The following is a 20,732-nucleotide window of genomic DNA, read 5'->3' as shown; positions in this document are numbered from 1 at the left end:
ATCTTTTATAAATGTCTTGATGGGCAAAAGGTGACAGATCACTGCAGGTCAAAAGCAAAGTGCTGTGTGAAATTGAATAATTTAACATTTCCTTTCTGATAGTAAAGGATTTTGACTTTCTCCAAGCACTGTTTCATTTTCCAAATGAAACAATCAGATACACTCAAACTGATTCATAAATACTTTGCTCCAGCTCTAAACCAGGAATATTTTGAGGTATTCAGATCTGGTAGCCCTGGCTGGAGACAGAGCCAGGTATGAGGCACGAAAGAGTCATCACAGCTGCCTTGGTGTGAAATAAGGAGGTTGATTATCAATATCAATATGGTATGTTGGAACTGATACGATGTATTATCAGTATTAATAAGGCATATTGGATATTATGTCATGTTACAGAATAATGTGAATATCCAATTAATGTATGATATATTAATACATTGATATCAATTGTTATATGTCCATATGTATATACATATATATACACACGCAGATCTATATATATCCATATATATCCATATGTTGCAATCATATTTTTATATGATTGATGATAGCACATTACCCAGCTACAGTCCTGGCCCTTCCACCATCGGATACTTTCCGTCAGCCATTTTTAGACAATTCACCGTTAATTAAAACAGAAAAATAAACCTTTATTAAAACGCTTGGTGCAGAGCAGGATTTGTGTCTCTCTAGCACCTTTCAGACTAATCTGATCCCCGGACGTAAGGAGCTCGGCTTGCTGGGCACCGGCGAGCTGGGGAATTACTGTGCCGGGGTGTGATAAATCGGGATCAGTGTGATCCCTCCCCGTGCTGCTGGCGCCTGGGGCTGCACCACTCGCCCCCCCATCTGCTCCCAGCAGATGCTCCTGTTTTGTAGGGGCTTGTTTGTCCCTTTCCCTCAGGATTGCGGTGGCAACAGCTCACCCCCAACAGAGGACCTCAGGAATTGGTGCATGAACCCACTGAGGTGCCCTGCCAGCATGGTCGTACCTATAGACAGCATCCCTATACCTGTAGACAGCGTCCCTGTACCCTGCTGGACCTTAAAACAAGGTGGTTTTTTTCCCTGCAAAACAGACAGTAAACTGTCTTTTTAACCTGGCTCCTCTTCTGTTTTCAGGTGTTGACAAGGTACTCATGCTCAAGGGTTGCCCTTGTTCACAGCTTATCTCAGGGTACTCGTTTTGATCCCAAAAGAAATGCCAGTGCTGGATCGTGGCAGTGTTGTCACATCATCCTTCTCCCTGCCAGCAGCTCCTCTGAGAAGCTTCCCTACAGGCAACAGGATCTACTTTATCCTCTAAGGGGAACCATCAGGAAAACTCTGGTTGGAATTAGTCCTTCACTCCATGTTTTGGTCCAGAATCTTGGCTAAGTCTTGAGTTTGGGTGCTGCCAAGCTCTCAGGAAAAGAGAAGTGGAAAGGGGAGCCATGGGGTGGATAGCTGGTAGAGCTGCCATGTGGGAGCTTGGCACTGGGGGGATCATTTGGCATCTGAGTTGTCCAGCCCTGGCACAGGCTGCCCAGGCAAGTGTCCCATTCCAATCCCCATTCCTGCAGGGATTTAAAAGCTCTGTGTGGCACCTGGGCACATGGTCAGTGGTGGCCTGGGCAGTGCTGAGGGAGTGGTTGGACTTGATGATCTTAGAAGGCTTTTCCAACCTAAACAAATCTGTAGTTCTGTGGTTTGGGTTTGATTTTCTCCTCATTGAGTTTGGTTTAGTCTTTTGGTAGCAGGAGTGATTTTGAGCTATGTGAGCCCTTGGGATGGATCTGGGTGTGCTGGGCCCAGGGAGCTTGGATGTCTGGGGACATGAAAGAACATCTTAGTGGACACATACACAAGTTCTTCATGCCTCTAGAAATACCTTCTTAATTAATACATTGAAAGTATTTCTCCTTTGAGAGGTTTTTGCTTGTCACAGTTGCACTCAGTGGTATGCCCAGCCTTTTTTTTTCTTTTTTTTTCCCACCCAGTTGGGGGATGTTAAGCAATGTGCCACAAACCCTTCACATGTAACATAAGTTGGAGTACTCCTCTGCTGGAACAACCGTGCTCTTTATAGCAGAGCTGTGTCTGCATCTGAGCTATGCAGATCCAAGTGTATTATTAGAGTGAACATCACTGGGGCTGTAATTGTACACTGCTCCCCTTGGCAACCACAGCCAACAGCACATCAAACAGAAGGCTGATACCTTCTTTTAATAATAATAAAAATAAAAAAAACTAAAAATCATGAAATGAACATCCCGACACAGAGCAGCAGAGCCTGCTGGCCTGCTGCCAGAGTTCCATCTCTGCACATGGAGCTGCCTTGGTGCCAGAGGAGAAGGGCTGGTTCTGCTGGATGCCCTGTGGCTTACCCTGCTGCGTGCCCTGTTGGATACCCTGTGGCATACCCTAATGTATATCCCATTTCACACCCTAATGCATACCCTAGGGCACACTGCATTTGATACGTCATAGGATACTCTGTGGCATACCCTAATGCATCCCAAAATTTATACCCTAATGCATATTCAGTGCTGTACCCTAGTGCATATCCTGTTGGATGCCCTGTGGCATTCCCTGGTGAATATCTTGTGGTACAGCCTAATGCACTTCCCATGGCATATCCTATGGTACATCCTAATATATACCCTAATGCATTTCCCATGGCATATCCTATGGTACATCCTAATACATACCCTAATGCACTTCCCATGGCATATCCTATGGTACATCCTAATATATACCCTAATGCACTTCCCATTCCATATCCTATGGTGCATCCTAATACATACCCTAATGCACTTCCCATGGCATATCCTATGGTACATCCTAATACATACCCTAATGCACTTCCCATGGCATATCCTATGGTACATCCTAATACATACCCTAATGCACTTCCCATGGCATATCCTATGGTACATCCTAATATATACCCTAATGTACTTCCTATGGTATATCCTATGGTACATCCTAATATATACCCTGTTACATACCCTAATGCACTTCCCATGGGATATCCTCTGGTACATCCTAATGCACACCCTATTACATACCATAATGCATTCCCTGTGGCATACCCTATGGTGTACCCTAGTGCATACCCTATAGTATATGCTAAAGCTTTCCTTATGGTATATCCTGATGCATTCCCTAATGCACATCCTATTGCACACCCAAATAATGCCTACCTTTCTGTAAATAATGATTTACCTTTCTGTATATCCTGTTGGATACCCTGTGGCATGCCCTAATGAATACTCTATGGTATATCCTAAAGCATTCTCTATGGCATGTCTAATTCACCCTAATGAATACCCCATTGCCCACCCTAATGCTCCCCTGCTGCACACCCAAATGGGCCTTATTGCCTACCCTATTGCACATCCTGATACATTCCTAACCTTGCACACCCACACAGGGTTTCTTCACCATCTTACTGCAACCTCTTGATGCCCCAGGAATGACCCTTCCTTGGTTCAATGCTGTGCTTGGGTCTGGATGTAGAAATTTCATAGAAACACAAGGCATCTGAGCCAGAAGGGACCCACAAGGATCACGGACTCCAACCCCTTACCCTGCACAGGCACCTCAGTGACTCCTGAGAATGTTGTCCAAACATTCCTGGAGCTCTGGCAGCCTCATGGCTGTGCCCATTCCCTGGGGAGCCTGGTCAGTGCCCCACCACCCTCAGGGGAAAGAACCTTTTCCCAATATCCAACCTAACCCTCCCTGGCACAGCTCCAGCCATTTCCATGGGTCCTGTCCCTGGTCACACAGAGCAAAGATCAGTGCCTGACCCTTCTCTGCACATTACAAGGAAATTATAACTGCAGAGAGTCTCCCCTCAGTCTCTTCTCCAGGCTGAACAAACCAAGTGCCCTCAGCCCCTCCTTGGATGACTTCCCCTCTAGACCCTTGAGATGAGTAGTGGGGGTTTTGGCAGAGATTTCACTTCAGTCTCAGTGGCCTTGGTTGGGTTTGAGATGATTAGTGTGACCATTAATAGAGGGCTCAACCAAGAAGGTGGCCAAAAATCTATTTCTCTTGTCCCAGGTGGGGGATGGAAGAGAAGAATTTAGGTAGAAGCATTTCTTGGGATGTAGACATTGTGGCATGAGGTGCTGGAGGACTGACTGATTCCCTCTAGTAAATGTGGGTGCAGTGTGAAGTGTTTGCCAAGCGAGAGTGAGGATTTGGGAGGAATGAGCTGAAGTTCCTCCTGTCCTGCAGCCTTTTTAGTCTGAGCAAACAACCTCCCAGTGATAGGAGCCCTTTCAGCACTGTAGGGCTCAAAGTTGCAATGATAGACACCGGGTGGATGCTGTGGGAGCTGGGGCATGGAAGTTGGTTGTATGTGATGATCTTAGAAGTCTTTCCCAACCCTAATGGTTCTATGATGTTTTGTGTTATTGTAAGTATTGCATTAATGGTGAATGCTGAAAGGCAGAAATATTTTTCCCCTTCTCAACATGATTATTGGTGAGGAACAGTTTGTGGTTTGGCAGAAGCGGAGGCAGGAAGATCCAAGTGTGACTGGAGAGTATCTGACCTGTACACCATGTCCAGCACTGACTGCAAAAACCCATCAGTCCTCTTTCTATGGCTGTTTTTAATACAATTTAATTACAGGGAGTCCAATATGTGCACATGGAACAGAGTGGTACCACTTGTCTCTGAAAGGGCATTGCCAAGCAGACATCAGAGTGTTGCTTCACTGAGAGGTGAGGGGGAAAAGATCCAAGTGGCCCTGGAGAAGATCCTAAAGCCATACAAATGTGTGCTCATGTGCCACAGCAGTGAGCTCAGCTCTACTGAGCAGCACTACGTCCATCTCCAAGATCTGTGCATGAGCCAACATTGCAGCCTTTGGTTTCTCCTCCCCAGGAGTTTGATGAGCTCTTCCCCCAGTGAGGTGGAGATTCAGTGGGGATAACGTCCTTGGCTCGAGCTGTTCTCCATGGCTGTCTGTGCAGATAAGGAATATCTTGGTGGTGAACCTCAGAACGGATGCCAGCTCCTCAGGAGCCCAACACAAGCACAGAAATAGCAAATGATGCTGCCCTTGTGCAGACACCTTCATTTAGGGGTTTGCAGGAACTTGTAGAGCTTGGAAACCTTTCTTCCCTTACATTTCTGATATTGATAAACATCAAACCGTCCTGCTTTTGTAAATCACTGAGGGACTCCCCCAGCAAAATCTTTGTGTAGCTTTGAAGAGATTTATTTTCTATACGCCCAGGCAATTCAAAGGCAGTTCTAAATTCGTGCACAATCATATATCTGTGCAGTGCTTGAAGGGGCACGGGGAATGCAGCCCCAGCTGCTGCATCCCCCTGCTCTTGCCCATGTGTGTGTCCCTGGAGACATTCTCCAATTTTTTTACAGTGTATTTACTATTTCATTTTTATTTTTTATTATCGTACCATTTTTATCACTTGATTCTTGTATTCAATTACTTCTTATTTTGCTCATATATTAATATGTATGCTCATTGCATAAATATGAATTATGCATGTTTTTATATATATATATATATGCTAATGGCATGTATTAGCATTATATAACTTACAATGTTAGTAACTTCTTTCTTTTTTTTTTTATTCTTACCATGGTTTGTTTTGGTGGTTTTTTCCCCTTTCTTTTGCACAGCCATCCAGGCACAAACACACGCCGTGCAAGTGTCGGCAGCAGGCAGGAGAGGGAGCCCGGGGAGCGGGCTGGCGGCGTGCCTGCTCCGGCAGGTGAAGGGCAGGGCTGGGCATCCACTGGAGCCGGCCCTGCCTTTAGCCCGAGCCCGGCCAAGCCGTGCCTGCCTGCTGGGCTTGGCCACGGGAGGCTCCGGGAGCCGCTGGCACACGGGTGCCGTGCAGGGAGTTACTGGAGAGCCCTGGATTAAAAAAGCTGCGTGCTTTGAGCTTGCCACTTGTCCCAAGAGGAACCGTGACTGGAGGAGCCACCCGGCTCCTCTGCGGCTTTTCCATGGCAAAGGGAATGTGGTGGGGACCAGGGAGTGCCAGGCAGAGCCTCCCTGGAGGGTGGGGTGAGGTGAGGAAGGGGTTAATGGAGCCCAGAATGTCAGGTTTTAACGGAGTGCAAAAAAAGGGGCAGGTTTGCACTGATAGGAAGGAGAGGAGCTGTGCCACACAAGCACTGGGAGCTGGACATAGTTGAGCCAGACCCTAAATTAAACAAGCAGTGGGTTTGCACTGCTCATCAGCCCTCAGTCTGAGCCCAGGGGTGGGTTTTGGGGATCATGTTGAGTTGCAGCTGGAGGTGGCCACAGGGCCACTGACCCAGCAGTGAGTCTCACAGGGGATGACAAGGAGATTGTCCCCACTGCTGTGCAGGTCTCTGGGGTCTGCAGTTTGCCCAGTGCAGCCACACTCATGGCTCTGCACAGGAAAGGTGTTTGGTTTATACCAGCAGTGCACTGTGCAGTTGAGAGTTTGGTGGGAAGCAGGACTAATTCTCAAAAAAAAAAAAATTCCCTTCCAGTTAAAGATTGGCGTATTTGATTTTAATTCAATATGCTGGGAAGGTTTTATACCTTACATTTTGCAGTGCTTGGATGTGTTGTGCAAAAATAGCCATCGCTTTTAGTCCATACATTTTATGTGTGGCTCCTCCTGGCTTCTTTTCACCTTGGAGGGGACAAGATTTCAAAGCCATGGTGGGGACCAGCCTGTGCTCCATCACATGATGGGACCACAGGGGTGATACTTGGTGTCTCATTGTCTCTCCTGGGCATGTCCCAGTGATGGTGGGAGCCAGCAGAGGCTCCATCCTCTTGCTTGTGCGTGTTGTGAGTGCCAGGAGCAGCCCTGGCCAGACTGCTGCTGCCTGCTAACAGCACAGCTGAGTTCAGAGCGGGGAGTTGGGGTGGTGGGACTCGTGCACACCCTGTGCATGGCTCAAGTGCAGAGCAGAGGCTGTTCTGGGCTCTAGGTGGAGACTGCAGACTGCTCAGCATGCCTGCAGCCCTGGGACAGAGCCAGGCAGCAGCCTGCTGTTGGGGTGGGCTCCTGGCTGCCCCCAGCCATTGCAGGTGGGTGAGGATGCTGGGGGTCCTGGTAGAAAAAGCAGAATTTTAAAAAAAGAAATCCATGTATCCATTGCTGAGAGGTGAGGAAAGGCAGGGGGGCACTTCAGTCTGGAGACCTCTCCAGATCGGGCTGAGCTGGCATCAGCTCCTGCTCACTCTCTTGTTTACTCCCAAAAGGCTCAAACCCACGGGATGTGGGAGTATGTTCCTGTCAGCCCGGGGGCTCAGCTGGCCCAAGGCACCCTCCTCACAGACCATCTGCTCCTGCCTGCTCCAGCCCAAATCCAGCTCAAGCTGCTGCAGCCACCCCAAGGTGGGGATTTTGGGATGCTGCAAACACCACAGACACCCTGCTCTGCCCAGCCCTGCTCTCAGCTGATTCCCTTCACCCCACCTGAGTTTTGGAGGCTCATTGGGCCCCTGTGATGCATCACCCTACCTGGGTGATCCCACAAACCCCACACCCCCCTGTCATTTTGTCAGGGAATGAAGCATCCTGCTGACACAGGAGCCCTGTGGAAAAGCAGGTGCCAGGGACATCACCTCCTGTGCCAAGGCCAGGGCAGGTGGATGTGCCAGCATCAGCCCAAAGATGGGATTTGGTTAGAAGGATGTTAGAGAGGGAAGCACCTCTTTTTCTCCCTGGAGAAGGGGAAGCATGAGGTAACGTGCTTTGCCCATCCCTGACTTTACTTGACACAGGCCCATAGCATACAGAGGATGCTCTTGTACTCACCAGCAGGAAATCTCTTGTTTTAAGGTTTTCTGAGTCACAGATTCAGTTTGCAGCCAAGTGAGCCTGACTGCTATGGTGGCACACAGAGTGATGGTCCCACAGGACCTGCAGCATGAGCACCCTCAGCATCCTCGAGGCATGCTTAGGCTCAGGGATTTTTCATTGCTGGGTATTTTGGTGTGTTGCTATCTGTCAGAGTCTGGACTTGGAGTATGAATGCTCCCAACAAAGTCCACATCTCCTTTGCCTCTCCTGTGGTGTTCATTTTGCACAGCCTCATCTTTTGCTGCTGCACACGTTTAAACAAGAAAATGAAAATGATGGTAGGAAGTGACTTTGGTGGTTCCTGGGAGTAGAGGAGCTACAGGACACTTGAGGGATGAAGAATGAGACTTGAGAATTATTTCCAGTCCTGTCCTACAGCTTTCCAGGCCTGATACTGATGCAAAACCCACCATCCAAGTCTTGGGACAGCAGCAAACAATGCTTGGCCGGAGGACGTTGCCCTGCTTTGACACATCCTCTGTTCTCATCAGCAGTGCTGCCAACCATGGGGTGTCCCCCCATGCTCCTCCCCTCACTGAGCATCCCAAAACAGTGCTGCCCTTTCCCCTCCCGGTGATTAATGCCTCCACTTTTCTTGCTTCCTTTTTCTTTAAATTACTTTTGCTCTAAATATTATTTTTGTATTAAACAGAAGATAAGCATCTCTGGCAGTGCTGGGAATCCAAACTCAGTGATAAAGCTAGGCTGGACAGGGTTTGGAGCAATCTAGTGTAGTGGAAGGTGTCCCTGCCCATGACAGAGAGGTTGGAACAAGATGGTCTTTAAGGACCCTTCCAAACCAAACCATTCTGTGATAACACTTCCAGTTCAGGAGCAGCAGGAACTGAAAGTGAGGACAGCAAGTGCGAAGTGTCCCACCACCTAAGGAGACAGTTTCAGGCTGGAGAAACAAAACCTTTCAATTTCTGCTTTGTTCATAAGAGTAAGGTGTGTTTCCTTGCATTTCTGATATTCCAGCCCATGCCATCCAGTGGTTTTTTACAACGATGCTCAAAGTCTGCCAACATGTAGCAAAATACATCATGGTAATCATGGATATCCCCTTAGAGATACAAAGGATGGAGGAATTGAGGGCGTTTGCAGGTTGATGTTGTTTTCTGCAATTTGTAATCTTTCTGTAATCTTAGCTTTCCCAGCATGGATAGGCAGCTTCAGAGGCATTGTAGGGTGCTCCATACCTGTATGCTGCAGGGGATGAGCAAAAAACATTAATGCATCTTTCACATCCACTAAAAAAAAATTAAAAACCAGCCAAATACAACATTTCTTACAGCAAAAGCTCCCTGGCTACATAGAATTTGTAAATATTAGCCTCTGAGAAAGATTTTCTGAGCTCCTTTGTGTAAATAACATTTTTTTAGCAGACTGGCACTTCACCTCCAGGTCTCGATTTTCAAGTAGTCACTTGTGCCCCCATCCCAGGGCTGCATTTCCAGCAGGGGGATCCAGCACTGGTACACAATGCCCATGGGGTGCCTGGTGGTGGGAGAGACGTGGTGAAAAGCAGATGGAGGAGATAAGAAGGGTGACAGCCCCTTTGCTCTCCAGCGTGTTTGCTCAGCAATGCCGAGTGCTGGGCCAGAGCCACCACCTCCCTGCAGACTAAACAGTTGCAGTGTTTTCTCTCCCATGACCGAAAGAATTTAGTAAAGGGTCCCGGTATGAAACTTTACACGAACTCTGGGTGCCACGAATATCTCTGGCTGGGAGTCTGTTAACTCCTCCGGTTCCTTGATCATCCGCGCGGTTCAGTCCCGGGGCAGATGAAAGGGAGACCCATCCCACCACGGGCCTGGCCAGCTGCCTGCAGGACCCCCCGTGCTCTCCCACCCACCGAGTCCATCTTTCTGGGGGTTTTGTTGCTTTCTTCTGAAGGAGAGAGCCAAGCACTCTGGCTATGATGGAGGCCTGCAGGGGCTCCAGGAGAGCTGCCCAGGCACTGGGGACAAGGCCTGCAGGGACAGCACACAGGCCATGGCTGCACTGCCACAGGGCAGGCACACATTTTGGGATGTTGGGCAGGAATTGGTGGCTGGGAGGGTGGGCAGGCCCTGGCCCAGGGTGCCCAGAGCAGCTGTAGTTGTCCCTGGATCCCTGGCAGTGCCCAAGGCCAGGCTGGACAGGGCTTGGCACCCAGGGATAGTGAAAGGTGGCAGGTGGGTTGGAATTAGATAACCTTTAAAAGTCCTTTCCAGCCCTGATTCTATAATATCTCATGTCCCTTGGACCTGTTTGGAGCTATCTGTGTGCACCAATGTCCATCTGAAGGTTGTCCACTTCCCTCTGCTACCCAGCTGAGGGGCATCCACTTGAGGGAGAGGTTTTGGGGAGGGGAGAAGCCCCTAAGGCTTCTTTCATCCCTTGGTCCTGGCGTGCAGAGAAGCAGAGGCCAAGCCTCAGTATCTTGCCCAGCTCAGCAGATGGGTGGTTCCAGTCCCACCTCATGGTGAACCCCACCAAGAGGGCACTTCCTAGGAGGGTCCTAGCATCCCACAGGAGAACATCCAGCTACCATGCAGCCAGGAAAATCCCTCTGTGGACTGAACTGATGTGAGCCAGGAGTGCCTGTGCAGTAAAGCTCCTCATGTCAAACAGGATTAGCTGCCTGCCTTTCCCTGCCCAGATTCATTCATTCACAGGCAGGCTGGCCTTTCAATGGACACAGCTTCATTTCCAGTGCAAGTGGAATTCCTCCAGCCCTGGTGCCTGGACAAAGGAGCACCTTCCTCCACAGTCAGTTTTCCTCATCTTATATCCCTCTTTCCAAATTTGGCCTGTCCCCATAGATCCCTCATCACCTCCACCTTATAAAGAGGGTATGTTGCATGTGCATAATTTAAAATAAGAATGCACCCTCCTGGCAAAATCCAGCTGGTCCCTGATGCCTCCTCCTGGGCTGCAAGGCTGGGCATCTCCAGACATGGCATTTGCAAGCAGAATCCATCTATCAGACAAAACTGGGGTGCCAGTCATCACCTCAGCCTGGTGTTGGGAGTGGGACGAGCATTTTCTCTGGAACAGAAGTGGCCTCTGAGCAGATTTGGGGATGGTGCTGGGGCTCAGACCCTGCCATATTGTGGGGAAGGATTTGCAAACTGCCCATCAAACAATCCCCACCCATGTGAAGTAGCCCAAAAATAGCACTTAGTGAGATTTGTTGAAACCATTATGCTTTTACACTGAACTTTTGGTATGGGAAATGCAGCCCATGAGATGGGAGATTTATAATAATATATTTTTCCATGAAGTGGTGGTATCAGCACTGCTGCGGATGCCTGGATGAGCAGGGATTTGCTGTGCTTGATCCTTCTCTTCCTACCAGCTCCATGTAGCAAGGAGGGGATTGCTGGCCTAGGGGTGGGATGCTCTAGAGGACATGGATCCTTTCAGGGGAAGGACTGTCAGTGTCTCCAAAATTCCCAAGGTAGCCCAAGGTTTCCTGTGCACACTCATAAAGACAAAGGGCACATCGCTGCCTCGAGAGTCCCACAGTACTGGGACATGCAGGAATAAAAAGAATGTAACAAGGATCTCCTGCACTGCTGCAGAAGATCGAGGCTGCTGGTGGGGAGCTGCTTCCTCTGGGCACTGCACGGGGTGTCTGCAGGGCTGGGTCAAACAGGTGTCCCTGCTGCTCTGATGGCAACCCAGCAGGGAAATTAATTTGTGTTTCTTTGTGGTCCTGTCCTCTCTGTGGGACTGAGAGATTGGCTTGTGATTCTCAGACAGGTGATTAATTCCCCTTGTCTGTGTGTCCTGCAGATGGCAGGTCTGTCCCTTGCTCTCTGCATGGTCAGGCTGAGGATGTTAATGATGTTTTGCTGTGTCTGGGTTCGTGGGATAACAGGTCTTTAAGGTGATGATAAACTGCTGTTACCCAGCTGAGCTGACACCCTGGCACGTGTTTGGGAACCCAGAAAGGTGTGAGATGGGAAAGACAGCAATAAAAATGAAGTGATGAGGAAGACAGCTCTGTCACCTGGGTAGTGCTGGAGGAGGTGCTGGCAAACATCCAGGACAAAATGGTGATTGTGGTTGGTTGTGTGCAGTCCAGGCTACTGAATTCACCCTCCTGGTCCTCTCAGAGCTTCCATCCAGACTTCCATCCAGTTGCTAGAGATCTGAGAGCAGACTTCCATCTGCTCTCAGATCTCTAGCAACTGCGAGGTTAACAGCAAAACTTCTGTTTGCACATCCATCATTATGCTCCCACCAGGGTGATTTCAGCCTCAGCAAAATCAATAATTAACTGCTTGTACCTCTGCAGCCCCTCACAGACATCACTGGCTGAAGCCATGAGACACCCACGTTGGGCGGGTAATTGCTGCTGATCCCAGATTTGGAGCCAGATGGAGAGGTCAGGGTGAGACCAGGGGGGCAGGAGGTTCAAATGACCACTTGTCTGGACACCTCCAGGTGTTTGTAGACAGGAGAAGTATCCACAGCTACTCCTGGTTCTGGTCATCAGCTGCCTCAATTGCCCACACCTGGGAATGTAAAATTATGTTTCTTGTCCTGGGAGTTTGCCTAGGCTCTGCTTTAGAAAAAACAGTTTTCTGACCTTATTTTCCCCTTTGTGCCCAAATCCTTCTGAGAGGAATAAGCACTATGTGTGTGCTTGATGGCTGCAGAATCTTTGTTGAATTGTTCTTGCTGAACTGGAAGAATTCCATACCCCTGGAATTGTTCAAGGCAGATTGGACAGGGCTTGAAGCAACCTAGCCTGGTGGAAGGTGTCTGTGACAGGGGGTTGTAAAGAGATGAGTTATAGGGCCCCTTCCAACCCAAACTTCCTGTGAGTCTGTGAATTGGCCAGTGACATCTAATGCAAGCTACAAATCACCCAGTGGTCAGATGATGTTCTGTGAGTGTCTGTGGGGTGGTGGTCACTCTCCTAGTAGCCTGGACCTTCACCCATGAGGTGCATTTCAGAGCCCTCTCTGATTAAAACCACTCACAGAGCTGTGGCCATCATGAAGTCAGGTCCACGCTGAAGGTCACTGGTAGGGATTTCCTGCTTTTCCCAAAATGGCCAAAACATCCTGAGAAGATACTCTCAGATATGCATGTTCAAATGGTGCAGATCCAGCCTGGAGGAAGCGACGTGATGAAAGTCTGTGGGAGTGAAATGCTTCATGGCTGGGTGAAGCCAGGACCTCTACGAGGCTGGGCACAAGGTGTCATCTGTAATTGAAAAGCTTTATCTGCTTTAAATGTCAATAGCTCCGTTGTTGGAGTCATAATAATTGCCATGATTCGCATGTCTCAGTCACACGCCCCAGAGCACTTCTCAGAGGAAGATGAGCAAATCATTCCCATTTGTTGCCAGATGGGAAATCAGGGTGCAGAGGTGATTGGAGCCCACACAGGGCTGGAAATAAACCTCCATCTCCTGTGCTGCTGTTCTCCAGGTTATGCATGGAAGCTGTAGGCTCAAAGCAGGCTGTCTGTCATCACCTTAATCTGCTCTGTCTTGTCTCCCTGCTGGCAGTAGCGTGGGCAGGGATGGTGTGAGGGGATCTCAGTGAGGTTCTGTCCTTGGGTGCAGGCAGAGAGGCCAGGAGTGGGTGGTTGGAGGAAGAGCAGAGCCCATGGAAGAGCTGATGGTCCCATTTCATGTCCCACCACCTCCAGCAAAGGAGTTTTTGTGGTGGTGTCCGTGAAATAAGACTTTCCCGATTAAGCTGTGGGTGGTACAGAGGAGCTCAGTGAGACCCCACAAATCCATGGGCAGAGGTGTTGGATGACTCCCTGGTGCTGCCACAGGGTTCTCCAGCACCTCCTGAGATCTTTCCAAATGCCTGTGCTCCAAACCACTCACCTCACTGGTTTATACTCCTCAGGAAGCAAAGCTTCACACCAGAACCTCCTCCAAGCCAGGATCTAAATTCACGTAGTATTTAAATTTTTCGCAGGGAATAATGCAGTTGATGTTAATTGTGCAAAATGTAATTTATGGACTTCCTTTTTAGGAAGATCTGAGAAGGGAGCAGGCAGAGGCTGTGCTTCTTCAGGACAGCAATAAGGGCTAGAGGCTGTCCAACCTCTATCCACCAGCTCTCTCCTCCAACCTATTGGATTTGTCTTGGCCCTTTCCAAAGAGCCATTTAGGGCTCCAGCATTTCGCAGAACATTGCCAGTAAGATCAACTATTTAGCACAGCCTATCTCAGCTTTTTATATAGCTCTTAGCGCGGATATCTAAGCATCATATATTTCTTTTTGTGCAGTATTTCTGACTCGGTATTTCCTGCCTCCTTGACAATGACTGAGTAAACAGCAGAGCTGCCAGAGGAAGAGCCCTGTGTTTACAGAGCAACAAGCCCAAATGTGCCTTTCTTTTTTTCCCCCTCAGAAGGTAGCGTTGCTTAAATTAACCCTCATTTTTATCCCTCGCTAAACTTTTGCCCTCGAACTTGCTGCTACCAGAATCAGCCATGGGTTGGTGGGCCCAAATGTGGGGAAAAGTTATTTGGAATATGTCTTTAAAAAAGTGCGGCGAACTCCCAAGGGAAGAATTTTCAGCTGCAGCTGTCTGAGCTGGAGTGAGGGCTTAGATCCAATGGCAAAATGCTGCTTCTCATCCCACCTGACTCTGCTGCCCACCAAAAAAGTTAGAGGATGGATTTGCCTCCTCTCCCATGAAGTGGCCATTCCTCTTGGCTCTTCTGGCTTGGTCCTAGGCTTGGAAAGGTCTCATGTCCACTGTCATAGGCCAGTGATACATTGGAATGAGGAGTGGGCTTTCACTTGTCTGCAAGAGTGAACGCCGTCAGGAAAAGGCATTTTGAATTTCCAAAAAGGCATTTTGAAGGCTCCTGCTGGCAGGAGCCTCAGCCAAGCTTACAGAGGAACAGGGGATGTCAGAGGTTTGGTGAGCCCTGGGCCATCTGTGTGATGTGTGTGAACACAGGCCGTCCTGACCTACCCATGGTGAGGCCCAGCATGATGAACATGCTCAGCCTTCAGATTTATGCCCCAACCTTGTCCTGTGTGAGAGCTCTTTAGAGATCCCCTTGGCATTGCCCCACTTCCCACATGGTTTCCCAATGAATTCTTCTCCCAAACCAGGCAGAGAAGAAAGGCCAACCCTACCTGGTATAAATACATTTTATTTTAAACTATAGGCACTGAAGGAAGGTCATCCAGTAGACACACCCAGATTATCTACAGGCCAGAGCACCCCCAAATTAGTAATACAATTCATGTTTAAAAATACAGCCAAACTGATGAAAGATAATTTGCTTACTGCCCTGACATCACCACCGAAGCATGGGGCAAGCCAATCCACAGGTTATTTTTATATAACTCTGTGAGGCATTTCCAGAGCAAATAAAGTTCAGTGGGCAGGGCAGTGACCCGGCTGTCTGGTTCCAGAGCTTTTCAGCCCCCTCAAGGCTCGTCATCAGTGTGTGGAGGTCTGTGGGTCAGGGCATGGCTCCATCGGATGTGCTCCAGGCGCACAGGACGTGGGGTTTGTTCTCTGACAGTTCCAGTTCCTCACCTCTCCCACGTGCTGGCTCTGGCTCATCCGTTTGGGTTGCACAGCCTTTGGAGCTGCTGTCAGTGTTGTCAAAGGGTCACAGGGCCTGCTGTGGGCATGGCTGATCTGCAGCAGGTGAGTCACACATGTAACTCCATTGATTGAACAGCCCAGCTGAGCCTTGGTGGCAGCAGTGGTCTCCTCAAACTCCCCAAGGCAGATGGGACACCTCTGCATGGGTGGCACTCAGTGCACACCATGGTCCAGGTCAAACCTGCAGTCTGAAGGCCAAATTTAAGGACAGAGCATCCTGGACCACCTTCCTGCTGCGTGCTGAGATGCTGGAGTAGCACCACCCTGAGACTTGTGGATTGCTCAGGATGCTTCAGGATACCCCTAGCACTGCTGTGGAGGCTCCTGCCAGGCCCTACTCTGGCCTGTAGCAAATGTGGTCCAGAAAAATTCCTCCCACTGGCAACATGTTCTTCCTACTTTGTCAGAGGAATCAGTGTCACACCCCTCCTTTTGCAGAATATGTGCAAATCACCTCCTTTTGCAAAGTTTGGCCCAACCTGATTCCGCAAATGGAGCAAAATTATTCCCGCTGCGGCATCACATTCTGTGTGGAAATGTTTGCAGTGCCTTCTGCATCCATCCCACATTCCATCTCTCTCTCCCATGCTTCATGGGGGTCCCTCAAAGTCTGCACAAGTTTTTCTGTGGCTGGAGGAGGGGGGACCACAGACCCCTGGAAAAGTGGGGCAGTGTTCACTGATGCCTCTGCATCACCCACTGGGCGCCACAGGATGAAAAAAGGAGAGTGATGTGTGGTGGAATCCTTTCCTGCCCAGCTCCCATCCCAGGCCTGATGAGTTTGGTTTGGTTTGGTTTGTTAGTTGGTTTACAGAATTTCAGGTAGTTGGTGGGTTTGATGGTTCAGGGTTTTTTACAGAAAATACCTTTTCTTAAAAGACAACGTTGAAGAGTCATCTTTCTTTCTTGCAGTGATACAGAGCAGGGCATGTTTGAAGCAGGAGCAGGAAGGAGCAGAGTTTCCTGCAGTGTTTTTTATTCTTTCCCAGTAATCTGGGACTGCAGAGCCCATGCAGTTATCCCAAGCTGCAAGGAATTTCACAGCATGCCCCAGGGATGCCAAAATACAGCACAGCTCCCCAGGTACATGAGTGTGGAGCTTCCAGGCTCAGGCAGGACAGGAGGTGCTGGAGGGCATCCAGGCTGGGAGAGGGAGGATGGGTTAGGGGCTGGAGCTGTCTGGGATGCTGCATGAGATGCAGGAGAAACAGTGCCAGGAGATGGAGAGGAATCCAGGAAAAGCTCCAGGGTTCAAAGGAAACTTTCTGTGCACCATATAAGTGGATGGGGCAGATGAGGGGCATGTGATACTCTTGTTTGGGTTTTTAATTTATCATTAATCAGGATATCATGTCTCTTTGACTTTTTTTTTTTTTTGCATTAAATTTCAATTGAAAACTCGAGAACAAGTAATTGGGTAGCCTTGGGGTGATAATCAGAGCTGGAAAATAACTCCTCTGTCACTGCCCAGGGACGGGCTGGTTAATGAAAGGATGAACTCTGCAAACTCCCCCGGAGAGTCTGGGGAGACCCAACAGGATTTGGCTGCAGGTTGACTTCGAAGTCGCAGACACAGTTGGGCAACTGACTTATGGAAATGGGTGTAGAGAGGAATTAGTCATCGCTGTTTGGTTAATAAGTGCCTCGGCTATTTTACAAGTCTTTTTTCCTGCATATGCAAATACATCTTTTATTTTTCCTTTTGTAATGAAACATATAAATAGCTCCTTCCTTGGATCTTCTGTGCGTACAGTTGTGTCATGAAAATAATCATCGTGCTTTTGCCTGGCTTTCTTTAGCAGCTGCTTCACTTAGCTTTGTTCTAAAAGGAAGATCTCCTGTGTGTTGTCCAGGGCAAGAGAGCAAACTTTGGTGTGGTGGCTTTTATATCTCCCCAGCTTTGCAGAGAGCAGCTGCAGGTCAGAGTATTTGCAGCAGCAAAGCCCTTTGTCTCAGGCAGTAGGAATAAACTGAGATGAGAAAGATAGAAGGCAATTTATTTAGTTGCTGGATTTCAAAGGTTGTGCAACCTGCACTGAAAACACACGGCGTGGAGACTGAACTTCTCCTGTTCTTCAGTATTCCCCTGCTTAATGTCTACTAAATTTTAGTAGGATTAATTTAGTAAATTTAGCAGACGTATCAAGGAAAGGTCACTGTGGAGACAGACAAGAAAAGTTGCATGGGATGTCATGCAAGAACCTCTGCAGCATCACTTAGAGCCCAGGGGAAACTTCTTGTTCCGAGCACCATGCACTCCCTTGTGCCATCCTCTAGAAGGATTTTTGTATGGTTTTCTGTGTTGCCTTGTGCTGTTTGCCATGTGTTTCCATCACATACATCCACTTTCATACCCAGCCTTTGGACAAACCCCTTCTTTCTCCCTCCTGGAGGTCTGATGGAGAGGCAGCTATCTCCCTGTGTGCTTCCTCCTGATGCTGACCCATAAATCACGTCACTGGGATAATCCTTAGTCATAGCAACCATCAGCTCAGGCGCAGGGTGACCTTTTAATGCCAAGCCCAGGCTGCCCTGATCTTCTGGTCGGGCAGGGAGCCAGTCTCTGCCATCATTTTGTGAGACGCCAGAGAGCAGCCAGACCATTAGGATGCTCCTGGCCAGACACTGGGTCTGCTGAAGATGCTGGAATGAATGGGCTGGGCAGGTCAACCTGGACCACCAAGCCCAGGATGGCCACTATCATTTCCTCTGCATTTTGTTTAACCTGTCTGTTTCTGGGGTTTTTTGAGTCCTGGTGGTGCTGGCTTCTTCCCTCCTCCCCCATAAATCAAACCATCCAAACCCAACACAGTGGTGCATCTGGAAAAGTGACCCTGTGTCTGTTGGGGGGACAGTAGGGCGCAGAGGGCAGACACCATCTCTGGTGCAAGCCATGGCAGTTATTGCAGGAGTTGGTGATATTTCTGCAGTACCTGCTTTCTGGTGGCTTTGCTCTGTTGAAATTGCAGCCGCTCCGCACGCGTTGAGTAATCTCCCCACTGTTACTACAGAGTCAGTCTGTCTGTCTGTCCTCCCCCCACCCCGAGTTTCAGTTTCCTCCTAATTCCCTCTGCAGGCAGCCGTTGTCTCTGCCGTGGTGGCGTGGTGTTGCTGATGCTGAGCCTCTTGTCTCTGTGCCTCTTGCAGAAGGATTTCTCCATGCGGGAGGAGCTGCAGCAGCGGGACGTGGAGCGCTGGCTGGGGTTCATCACCTTCCTCTGCGAGGTCTTCGGCACCATGAGGAGCAGCACCGGGGAGCCCTTCCGAGTCCTCGTCTGCCCCATCTACACCTGCCTCAGGGAGGTAAATGCCTTCCCACCTTGGCCTTCCCCACCAGTGGGACAAGCTGTTGGCTGCTGTGTGGGGATGCCCGTGGTCCATGGAAAGACTGTGGCTGCTCCATCCCTAGAAATGCCCAAGGCCAGGCTGGATGGGGTTTGGAGCAGCCTGGGATAGTGGAAGGTGTCCCTGCCCATGGCAGAGTGTCAGAACTAGACAGAGGTTCTCTAAGGCCCTTCCAACCCAAACCATTCTGGGATTCCATCTTTGCTTTATAATTCCTAGAGGTTTGCTCTGCCAGCACTTCACACTTCAAAAGTACTTAAATTTGCAGGCATGCTTGGCTCTTCCTGCATATTGTCTTTCTTCTCGTTAAAGCACAATAATTAAAGCACACACTCCCTTTGTCCAGTGTCTAGAAAGGACCAAAGTTGGAATGGCAAACCAAGCACTCTAGTTTGCAAATCCCAGTGTTGTGAAAATCCCCACCTAAGCTGCTTAAACAGCTTCTTAAAGCAGGTGAAGCCGCCTGAATAGATGAGACAGACCAAGGGGAGGAAGGAGGGAGAGAAATGAAGTCTCTCATGTCCTTAGACCCAACCCAGTGCAGCAGAAACTCAGCCCTGTCACCAGGGTTGGGGATTTTTCAGAACCTGGTTTCCTGATGAGCTCATTGTTCAGCTCCCCATGGCTCAGAGTGCTGGCAGAAACCTCAGTGAGTACATACAGAAAAGACAACTCAAGTGTTAATGTTCCATGGAGAAGGAGAGGGCTTCCCTCCATCCTGTTTTAAAGATGGCTTTGTCTCCTGCTGGTATCTGAAGAATTACTTAGAAAAGAAGACTTACTCAGAAAAAACCCGCCTTGTTGCCCAGGGTTGGAGCTGTGAATCTCAAATTGTCAGTGGTGCTTCTGTCAGGCCATAAATAACTCACTGTAAAATAAGTTTAGACCTCAGGCAAGGGAAGGATAAAGAAAGTGCTGGTGATGACTTTTTTTACATGCATGGGAAGTTTCCTCTGAATGCAACCGCGCCATAAACATTTTGTCTGGGTGGTAGCACTGTGGGCAGAGCTCACAGATGGTGACTGGAGCAGTGAGGAGTGCAGGCCTCATGATAAGGCAGACATATCCAGAGGAGGAGATGGGAGAGGGACGCTAAGAATAGCAGAACTTCCCCAAAATCTCTGCCCACGGAGGTATGTGTCACCTTCTGGGGAAGATCTTGACGTCTAGCAAAGCCCCCGTGCCCATCCGCTTCCCATCGTAATCGTGACACAGCACAGCCCTGATTCTGCCAGAGTTTTTCCCTGCCCACTCCTGTCTGCCCTCGCCGTGCTGTCGCTGTCCCTCCTGTCACCCTTCTGCTCTTTGGGGACACGGTGGTGAGCTAGAGGTCTGCGGAAGGACGTGAATTTCATATATCAAGGATATTTTTTGCTACAGGGCAGCTCCATAAAAAGATTCACTAATTATATCAAGATGTCATGCGTAAATTTGCTCTTAAAAATACATCTCTGTTCCTTAGCAGGACAGGTCGGTCCCTGTGGTGTTGTTTGTCACAGATGACTTTACTAGATGATCTTTAATAGCGAGATGATCTTTAGATCCCTTCCAACCCAAGCTACTGTGATTCTAAGAGGACTCTTAGCTTAGCTGACATGGGTGAGCCTGACTCTTCTGGCTCCCCTGGCCCAAAATGCTTGCTCTGTGTCTGCTCTCTCTGCAGTGCTTTGACCTTGATTCACCCCTCTTCCATGGCTCTGGAATGAGTTTTCATTCTGCTGCCTTTTTTTTGTCATTGCCAGCTAATCCTGCTGCACAGGGCCAGCCCAGGGGAAAGGGTCACAGATTTATCAGCAGTGCCAGGCTCTGGTTGGCAGATGGTTGCCAGGGCCAAAGGTGGGCTGCAGACACAGCTGAGGAGGTGAGAGTGTGCTTTTCCAGCTGCACCTGGAGAGGACAGGGACATCTGAGCAGGCTGACCTTGCTGGGTGCTCTGTGTTAGTGTGGAAATCCCTAACTGTGCCGAGTGCT

General features: G+C 49.1%; 1 protein-coding gene across 5 annotated transcripts in view; it reads left to right on the top strand.

Annotated features, from left to right (window-relative positions):
• Window positions 1-20,732, top strand: part of CTIF (cap binding complex dependent translation initiation factor) — a 148,019-nt gene that overhangs the window by 108,367 nt on the left and 18,920 nt on the right. For all 5 annotated transcript variants that reach the window (XM_064403389.1, XM_064403388.1, XM_064403391.1 and 2 more), the window contains one exon: window positions 18,564-18,719. In XM_064403389.1, the coding sequence (XP_064259459.1) occupies window positions 18,564-18,719 (156 nt within the window). The remainder of the gene's footprint in view (window positions 1-18,563; window positions 18,720-20,732) is intronic.

The sequence above is a fragment of the Passer domesticus genome, chromosome Z, assembly GCF_036417665.1.
Source record: "Passer domesticus isolate bPasDom1 chromosome Z, bPasDom1.hap1, whole genome shotgun sequence".
NCBI lineage: Eukaryota > Metazoa > Chordata > Aves > Passeriformes > Passeridae > Passer > Passer domesticus.
Note: the sequence above shows the minus strand (reverse complement) of the source record. Positions and strands in the feature narration are given on the sequence as shown.